The sequence below is a fragment of the Triticum dicoccoides genome, chromosome 4B (assembly GCF_002162155.2).
Source record: "Triticum dicoccoides isolate Atlit2015 ecotype Zavitan chromosome 4B, WEW_v2.0, whole genome shotgun sequence".
NCBI lineage: Eukaryota > Viridiplantae > Streptophyta > Magnoliopsida > Poales > Poaceae > Triticum > Triticum dicoccoides.
This window is the reverse complement of record NC_041387.1, coordinates 538,820,827-538,830,918: the sequence shown is the minus strand read 5'-3', so window position 1 is coordinate 538,830,918 and position 10,092 is coordinate 538,820,827. Positions and strand designations below refer to the sequence as shown.

The window sequence follows — 10,092 nt, the reverse complement described above, 5'->3', positions numbered from 1 at the left end:
AGGGGAAGGGGAAGGGGAAGAGCGCGGCGAGTGCGACAGAAATTTCCTTGTTGATGATAGGCGATTCAGCATCAAGCTGGATGAGACCTTCGAATTCGATACAGTAAGTCACAACGACAAGTCTGTTTTCGTAATTAAGCATGACTTATATATGCTTCATTTGTCTGGCTTATAATTTTTAATTTTCACTATTCTACTAGCGCATCCCCTGCCATGCAAGAATTTTTGTCTTGGATAAGATAGGTTTCAATGATATGGAAACTATGGAGGTAAAGAGAGTTTACCTGAAAACTGAGCATGGTTATACTTTCAACGTCAAAGTATACAATGCACACACGTACCCCCTATTTTGAATGCAAAACTTGGCAACCACTATGCAAGGCTTATGCATTTGAGCCTGGTATCGTTATCACCTTTGATATTCATCCGGAAGATGATATTGAAGGTAATAGAGACATATGGGTCGATGTGCAGACGCCTCCAATTCTACCATTATGTGAGTTCTTCTCAACTATATTTTTGTCTTTGATATTGCTTATTCAAAAATAATTGACAACTAATTTTTATTGACAGCTTATCTCCATTCAACCAAACATGTCCGGCGCTTGATAGACAGGACCTATTACTGTCCCGGAGCTGAACTAAATTGCGAGGAGATAAGTCATTATGTTTCATGGCTTGAGGATCTTCATACTGTCAAGACAAATTTTTTTCCTGCACTTAGAAATGTTAGTACTCAAACAAAACGTGCGACCAATAGTGATGGTATTGAACTACGGTCACATCTATTTACGAATGATGGTAAGATTTTTACTATTTGTCCTCAGTGCATCTTTTGCATACATAATTTTTTTGCTAAACTTCCATTGCTAAGTATATTAATTAAGTACTATACGATGTTCTTCAATAGGGACTCCCGATGACAGTTGTGCCTTAGGGGATCGAGACTAAAGGTCGCATGTCAATTGTTAGCTTGCGGCCAAGATATCCTGCATTGCACATGAATGCATTCAGGATTTCTAGAAGCGATGAATGCTTAATAGTGAAAGATTGGAGGAAAATTGTTAACGATCACAAAGAAGTACTAGGGGGCAGCAATGAGAAGCGCAGCCCACGATTAGGAGACAGGTTCATCTGCATGCTCCAGTATGATGAATCGGGAGAGCTATACATGTTCTATGCTATTCTACCAAAGAGAGTAGCTAGCAGGAGTGATTTAGCTAGTTCATGCTGCTCTTAGTACTTGTCCTTTCATGTATGTGTTCTTCGTTCTGAACTTAAGTGATTTGCTTTTGTGGTGTCATATATTAACACTTATAATATCATGACAATCATGTTGAACTCAATGATATTTTTGCTTCTGGTACAAGTGAATGTTTCTTCTTTAAGCTAGTAGTGTTGGTGGTGATTAGATAGCGGTAATGACTATGATGATTAAATAGTGATAATGACGACTACGATGATTTTTAGCTAGCTAGCTAGAGTATATATACTCATGTTTTGATGATATGATGCAACAGTTTTTATATTAATTAATATGATGATGATGATGAGTTATTATATCATTTAATGAAAGAAACCGCAGATTAGTTTCAGCTGGATGGATCCTACCTAAGTGATCAAGTATATGCCAGATATGGCATATACTTGATCACTTAGCTAGTAGCTAGATCCAATGCATCCAGTCGAAACTAATTCGCCGTACTTTCACCTAATGATTTAACAACTCATTATAATGTACAACAATCACTAAATTAAATTGAAAACACAAAATTAAAGAAAAATTAAAAAAACACCTAAACATTTAGTACCGGTTGGTGTTACCAACCGGTACTAATGCCCTACACGCACCCGGGCCTGGCTCGTGCCACATGGTGGCACTTTAGCGCCGGTTCATGACGAACCGGTACTAAAGGGGGGGACCTTTAGTCCCCACTCTTTAGTGCCGGTTGGCGAACTGGCACTAAAGGCCGTCACGAACCGGCACTAAAGGCCGGTTCTACACTAGTGATGTAAGAGAGTGCATTGGGAGTGGAATGGAAGAATTAATGTGAGCAAATTACTATGTGTGTTAGTATACGAGAAGTTGTTTTTAGGCCTAAGGCTGGTCATAGTGGGGAGTAACTTAGACTAGTAACATGCATATGTTACTAGTCTACGTTACTACCTCTATAGTGCATAGTACCATAGATTAGTATCGTAGATGGTCTCATTTATTGTCATGCATGACACATACTAGCATCACATTTATTATGTTACGGTATCTACCTATGTTACTATAACCATCTCTCTCTTCTTTAATTGTCTGCCACATAAGCATGTTTGCGAGTCCCAAGTGCATGATACTACTTATGTTACCACCACTATGGCCAGCCTAATAAACCCAGGGGGAGGGAGTACATGTAATCTATCCACATTTATGAGTAGTATTATAGTTATCATACAACTCGTTTTGGACTCGCCCCCTTGCCATCCCCATGCGGCAAGGGGCGACCAGTTCTGCCCTCGTCCCACCTCCCCCATGTCGCCGCCGGACGGCACTGCCGTAGCTCGAGCGGGGCTGGCCCTAGAATGGCTTCTTTCAGCCGATGCGGTCGGGGGTGCGCCAGATCTGACGATGCGGGACCTGCTACATGTGGCGGCGGTGGATGTCTGTAGCTTGAAGTCAAGGAGGTCGCGACGGATGTTGCAGAGCTCGCCGTTATTGTGCATGGCGACGCGGAGGTGCGATGCGGGGACGTCGTCGTGGAGGCACAGTGGTGCCCGAGAGGCGTCGACGAGGTGTATGGAAGCATGCGGGTGGGCGGCGGCGAGCCTGGGTCCAGCTGTGCGCTCGCTAGTGCGGCTCCATTCCGCCAAACACCACTATGGAAGAAAAGCATTTGTAGGAGCAGACACGGATGTCTGTCGTTCATGAAGAACAAGCCATCCACAAGATCATCTGTCGTCCACCGGTCGACGATCAACATTGAAGGCCACCTTGTCACCCACATGACACGAAGCCAACGCCATTAAAGCTGTTGAAATTCCGGGGCCGCTGTCCGGAGTTCCCTTCACTTTGGCGCACCTTGCGCCACAAGATCATGTGTCGTCCGCCGCGCCCAAAGTGCCGACGACCAACATCGAAGGCCACCTCGTCACCCACATGACACGAAGCCAACGCCATCAAAGCTGCTGAAATTCTAGGGTTGCTGCCCAGACTTTCCTTCACTTCGTCGGAACCTACACAGCCCAGCAACACCACCTTTCGAGGCCACCACCTCGACGACATACCACGGTTGACCCGAGCTGCAGCGCCGCATGACTCAACAGTCCACAACCCTAACTACAAAAGACAATTGGGTACGCAGACCATGACTGTTGCACCAACTCGTCCAAGGCCACCGACCCGACGTCAAGCCAAGGCGGTGGCAAAATCTATATATCTATGTTTTTTTTTATAATTTTAAGTTAAGTTTAAATGTGTGGCCAGAACTTCTAACGTGGACAGTTTTAAGTTTCTCGTAATGTTTAATTAAGTTTATGCTCGGACAGCTTTTATTTTCCAAAATCCTTCGTAGTGTTTAATTAAGTTTATGCGCGGCCAGCCTTTTTTGCCCAAAATCCAAGCCGAACAAGTTGAGATGCGGCTAGCGGTTGCATGGATTCTAGTGTTGGAGTCGGCCTTAGTTAGACGACGACAACAACAACAAAGTCTTTAGTCCCAAACAAGTTAAGGTAGACTAAAGGTGAAACCCATAAGATCTCGCAACCAACTCACGACTCTGGCATGTGGATTGCAAGCTTCCACACACCCCTATCCATAGTTAGCTCTTTGGTGATACTTCAATCCTTCAGGTCTCTTAACGGACTCCTCCCATGTCAAATTCGGTCTACCCCGCCCTCTCTTGACATTCTCCACACGCTTTAGCCGCCCGCTATGCACTAGAGCTTCTGGAAGCCTGTGCTGAATATGCATAAACCATCTCAGACGATGTTGAACAAGCTTCTCTTCAATTGGTGCTACCCCAACTCTATCTCGTATGTCATCATTCCGGATTCGATCCTTCCTCATGTGGCCACACATCCATCTCAACATACGCATTTTCGTCACACCTAACTGTTGAACATGTCGCCTTTTAGTCGGCCAACACTCAGCACCACACAACATTGCAGCTCGAACCATCGTCCTGTAAAACTTGCCTTTTAGCTTTTGTGGCACTCTCTTGTCACAGAGAACGCCAGAAGCTTGGCGCCACTTCATCCATCCAGCTTTGATTCGATGGTTCACATCTTCATCAATACCCCCATCCTCCTGCAACATTGACCCCAAATACCGAAAAGTGTCCTTCTGGGGTACCACCTAGCCATCAAGAGTAACCTCCTCCTCCTCACACCTAGTAGTATTGAAACCACACATCATGTACTCGGTTTTAGTTCTACTAAGCCAAAACCCTTTCGATTTCAAGGTTTGTCTCCATAACTACTTTTCTATTTACCCCCGTCGGCCTTAGTTAGAGAAGTTGTATGGTGCGAAGTGTTGGCCGACTAAAAGGCGACATGTTCAACAGTTAGGTGTGGCGGAGATGCGTATGTTGAGATGGATGTGTGGCCACACGAGGAAGGACCGAGTCCGGAATGATGATATACGAGATAGAGTTGGGGTAGCACCAATTGAGGAGAAGCTTGTCCAACATCGTCTGAGATGGTTTGGGCATATTCAGCGCAGGCCTCCAGAAGCTCCAGTACATAGCGGGCGGCTAAAGCGTGCAGAGAATGTCAAGAGAGGGCGGGGTCAACCGAATTTGACATGGAAGGAGTCCGTTAAGAGAGACCTGAAGGATTAAAGTATCGACAAAGAGCTAGCTATGGACAGGGATGCGTGAAAGCTTGCTATCCATGTGCCAGAGCCATGAGTTGGTTGCGAGATCTTATGGGTTTCACCTCTAGCCTACCCCAACTTGTTTGGGACTAAAGGCTTTGTTGTTGTTGTTGTTGTTGGCCTTAGTTAGAGAACATGAGAAAATTGATGGACAAGGAGGTTGGTTGCACGGTTCTTTCATACAGTCAAAATCACACCATGGTCTGAAAGGGTTCATTGGTTTGAGCAGGGTCAGAAACTGGATATCCACTGATAAGGTTGAGATGTGCATTCGATTCCAATCCCCTCGTAATATAAAATCACACCAAACTTCCTGCAGCTAGGCAGTTCAACGACAGCATACACAACAAGTCCAAAGCAGATGACATGCTAACGGTACAGCGACGACATCACAGATGATGGTGCACAAAAGTTCAGCTTCTAAAAGAGGACTGGAAATGAAAACCGACAGTTCTGACAATGCTATATTGCTATGCTGTCTTCGCCATGTTGTCAGGTCCCTGAGTGGAGAGAGACATGAATAAGGAGATTAATGGCCAAAGAATATTAACTAAACCATAAAGAACGGCTATGCATTTGCTGGTTAGTTCAAGTTCTGGAAATAATGCAACAACATCAAAAGAGCTATGAAGGAAACAAACAGCTCCTCAATTGGATTTTTCGTCTTTTGGCAATTTGGCATGTACATGATAGAAAAAAAAACTGAGCATAATCCTAAAAGGAGCAACAGTAGGGTGGCAGAAATTATGAAATAACACATGCTGGGAGCATATACTTTCATTTCTAACAATGCATCCTTCTTCGCTATACTTCAAATGAGATGTACCAAGAGTTCGAAAGCATTGGTAGTTCATCTATCATAAATGACACGAGTGCTTAAATCATCATGAACAACAGCAGCAAAGCCTTTCACCCAAACAAGTAGGGGAAATTTGGAAACTATTGCCCTTACACTTAATAATATGTCAATACCATGCTAATCCACAACGTGATAGGAAAGAACAAGTGCAAAAATTTAGATCCAGGCACTAGGTTGATCAACTAAATATTCATTGACCATGCAGAAAACATGCAACTGTGCAGATTGTAAGAATATACTATATATAGATCACTGAGGATACTACCGAGAATTGAGATCAAACATTACCTAAATCAAATCAAATTTATCTATATACCTGAGGGGACACTCAAACCAACTGACGCCTAGCAGGTACAACATATTTCACCCTTCCCTTGCCATCCTCTCTCTTGGCCAAACTAGCATCCTCTCTTTTGGTCGAACAACCAACAGGCATTCTTGTACCATTCAATTTTGCTAGAATAGGAGGATTGTCAGGGCACTGAAGGAGAAAAATAACACTTCAGTAACATTACTAACCATAACAAATGCAAACTGCACAAGATATAACATTATACCTCGTACATACTTCTTACTGTAGCCTCCTCATACGCGAGCCTATCCTCCTCATCCTGGATGTATGCAGGTACATCCGGGCCAGGGGTATCCCGCCGTGGATCAAAACCAGAACATGGTGAGTACCGATAAGAGTGGCCACTTTTGTATTTATCAACATCAACAGGATGCTTCAAATCAACATTTCCGTATCTCATGCAACCATAGCATTGGCCTTAGGTAACAACAACAAAAAAAGTGTAGACAGTCACTACATATGGCTGAGCATGAAACTAGCTTAGATATTTATAAACTGTAGGAAAGCTCAAGAACAGTGGATGAGATGAAGGGAAATATGACACAAGGGGCAACCAAACTGTATGAACAGAGCATAATCTGAAGTGGAAGAAATACCATTGTCGTTAGGTTCAACCATGCAGAAACAACTGAGCACATATTGTACATCTTCGCCTTTTATTCGTGTGACTTCAGCAAAGAACACATTATCGACGCCACTCTGAAGACCATCATCTCCTTTCGTTTTTGTAGTCAAATTGATATGATAGAACATGTTGACAAGGCGGCCCTCCCTCTCATAAATTTCTCGGAAGCTCACAACATCATCAAGTTCATATGCAAGATCCTGAAAAGAGGGCATGGATTGAATCAGCAATTAGTACATGAATATGAGACAGTTAAGACAACCCTGGTAGCATGACAGAGATTGAGAGCAGGGAGGAGGGAGAGAGAGCAAACCCCAAAAAGAAGGTGATCTTCATTGTACTTGTCCAGTAAAGCTTGAGCCAATAGGCTGACAGTCTCAAGCTTTGGATTGCTTTTGGAGGACATCTTTCTTGTGCCATCAGGCCAGTAAAGGGCATGCCGTATCGCAATCTCCGCCTGCGGAAGCCCATTTGTGCGCCTATTTCAGGTCAGAGCATTCTGTATGTTAGTAGGTTGTAAATTCTGTTATGATGGAAACCCAAAATCCATGACAAAGTTGAGAAAACTCACATTATTGGAGCACGCAGGTGATCAAGATGGCGATCGATAGCATCCTCAGCTTCCTGCAAGCTCTGGAATGGCCCACCCAGGCGAGGATACGTGTGGAAAGAACCCCCATGATCTAGTCTGATGAAAAACTGTATAGGCCAACCTTCAAAAAAACAAGCCAAAATATGCTGAGACGATTGCGTTGGAATTGGCACGATGTCATGAGTTGCCGCCTCTAGCTGTGTGGAGTAAGAGGAAGTGTTGGTGTTCTTTGGCTCCAGCAGCGGTGTTTCCACTGGCCTAGACACATCATGAGAAGGGTACTCACACCTGAAGTGGAAAATGGTCAGACGGTTAGTAGACAACCAACTTTTAATCTGAAATAATTTAACAAGATGCACATACCAGGGAGGCAGTGATGGATTGCGGGAAGACCAGATTTCCTCCAGCAAATGGGACGTTTCAGGGTCAGGAAAAGGCATTTTTACAAATGCTGCATGCTCACATCTGAAGTGGAACACATGCTCAATGAGTTGAAGAATAACTTAATCTATCACGGGAGATGCATAATACATGAAGTTGAATCGACAATAGAGCACCGAGAGAAAGAAAAAAAAAAGAATCGTTTTCTCTTCAGTATTTATCTATATACTGCTACCTCCCAGTATTCCTAGCATGTATAAATCCCGCGTAGGGCCATGTTACTCGAGAGACAGTCAAGGCGCGATAAAGTTCATACTGTGGAGGTTGCGGCTGATCGTAGGGCCTGGTCTGGATGTCGGAGCGGGTGACTTCCATGCGTACATCTGCTACGCGTTGAGATATCTCATCGACGTCCGTCAAGAGTTCTCCATCCCCGTCAGGGTAGACACCGGTACCGGAAGACGGGATGTCGGAGAGGGCAGATTTCCTATATACATCTGCTACGCGTCGAGGTATCCCATCAACATCGGTGAAGAGTTCGCCGGCCCCGTCGACATAGGCACGGATTTCTCGGCCGTCGGGAAGACTTATCCTAAAAGTGGGGCGAGGTCTGCCTGGAGGGTAGGGGATGGGTTTGGGTTGTGGAGGCTGCAGCTGACGGTGGAGGGGAGCGGAGGGGGTTGGATTGTGGAGGCCGCATCTGATGGTTGAGTGGAGGGGATTGGAGGGGATTGGGTTGTGGTGGCCGCATCTGATGGTCGAGCGGGTCGTGGTCGAGCGGGTCGTGGATGCCGCCCCTTGTGGCGAGCTCGACGGGCGAGATCCTCACGGCGACGCTCGTTCTCCTGACGAGCTGCGGCCATCATACGGTGCAAGGTGTCGATCCAGATTTCTTGGAAAAGTCGTGGTGGCCGGCCCTCGGATCCGCCGGTGACAAGATTCCCATCATCGTCAGTGTAGACATCGATTGTTTCGTCATTGGGAAGAACTACGGAATGGTAATGGTCGCCGGGGCGGCGAATGGGCAGCATGGGGGGCGGCCGGGAGGGACTAGGGTTTGGAGATTTGCTGTGGGGAAAGAAGAAGATGGGCGAGGGGAAAAAGAAAGAAAGCTTTCCTGGCGAGACGAGGGGAGAGAAGGTTTTTCTTTTTATGTGATTAAGTTTTTTTTTGAGGGGTTTTTATGTTTGTTTTTTGAGTAACTTTGAGGGGGTTTTATGTGATTAAGTGCAAGGGGAAAGAAGCGCTATCCACTGGGCTTGGCAGCCCATCATAAGTCCAGTCCAAGTAAAGAACACCACTCCCCTAAAAAAACCTAAATAATAAATATTATATGTGTGCACGAAGCAATTCCGGCTCTGACATAAAAAAAGTCCTCGCCAGTCCCAAGAGCACGACGTGGCCGTCGTCATGGAGGAGGGAGCCTGCAAGCTGCAGAAAGAGGCCGAGCGCATCGGCAAACGCTGCCTGGAGGACGTCGAGAGGGTCGAGGGAGACCAAGTGGGCACGGAAGAAGCGGACGGTGTGAAAGGAGATGTCGAGCACGTTGCAGTCGGCGTCGAGGCCGGAGAGCGACAGGGACGACGCACGAGGCTGCAGCGTCGGGGGGAGCCTGGCGCTGTCCAGGACTCGCAGGTGCAGCTACGGCGGTGGCGGGGGCGGAGGCGCCAGTGTCTCCATACGGAGGACTGTGCGTGCGGGTGGCACCCAGCGGGAAAGATAGCCCGCGCTGTCACGACAGCAGGCGATGGGAGGGAAGGACGGAAAGAGCTCACTCGTGGCAAATTTGCAAAACCCCCTCGAGTCTATGTAGCCAAATTTGTATTAGGGATCGTAGGTGAACCCTTTTGACAAGTTTAGGGGCCGTATTTCAGATATTTTAAGCTACAGGGACGAAAGTAGGTTCCAACTCAACTTCAGGGACTATGGGTGATTTTTTTCTTTTTTTATGTGATGAATTTTTTAGCGGTTTTTTATGTGATAAATTTTTTCTGAGAGGTAAACCAATTTTTTATTCAGCAAATACCTCAGATTGTGGGATACAAGTCTGATCATGGGATTGGCCAAACCAGATGTGACCAAACCTAAAGAAAGAAAAAACTTGGCTAAACTACGTCCAGCCGACCCCAGTCGACGACGAAGAATAGATAGGGTAGTATAGGATATATTTTTTGCATGCTTTGTATGGATTTAGGTGTTGAAATATGAGAAACTCAGACGCAGACCGCCTAATTTGAGACGTGGCCGGTCAGTGTCCGCGGACGCGTCCGGACGCGTTTGAGGAGCTGGATTTGCAAAGTCCAACCAAGGCATGTTTAGTTTTTTGTCCAAAACATAGTTCCGAAGAAAAATTTGATCGTCTCTAGATAAAGAAATTCATGAGATCGAGAGAGACGTACCGGGTAGGCGACGACATGTTGGC

The 10,092-nt window shown here is 45.7% G+C and overlaps 1 protein-coding gene across 3 annotated transcripts; it reads right to left on the bottom strand.

Moving 5' to 3' along the window:
- Positions 1–5,106: 5,106 nt before the first annotated feature.
- LOC119291342 lies at positions 5,107–8,791 on the bottom strand. Of its 3 annotated transcripts, XM_037570091.1 has the most exons (8): positions 7,987–8,788; positions 7,653–7,754; positions 7,269–7,577; positions 7,011–7,176; positions 6,669–6,897; positions 6,278–6,489; positions 6,037–6,201; positions 5,107–5,361 (listed from the first exon to the last, which is right to left on the bottom strand). In XM_037570091.1, exons 1-7 carry the CDS (start codon positions 8,043–8,045, stop codon positions 6,049–6,051), a joined length of 1,230 nt encoding a protein of 409 aa, XP_037425988.1. In that variant the 5' UTR covers positions 8,046–8,788; the 3' UTR covers positions 5,107–5,361; positions 6,037–6,048. The 3 variants fall into 3 exon arrangements, with proteins under 3 accessions (XP_037425988.1, XP_037425989.1, XP_037425990.1); XM_037570092.1 differs by lacking the exon at positions 5,107–5,361 and having other exon boundaries at positions 6,042–6,176; positions 7,987–8,791; XM_037570093.1 differs by lacking the exon at positions 5,107–5,361 and having other exon boundaries at positions 6,083–6,201; positions 6,289–6,489; positions 7,987–8,791.
- Between the last annotated feature and the right edge of the window lie 1,301 nt (positions 8,792–10,092).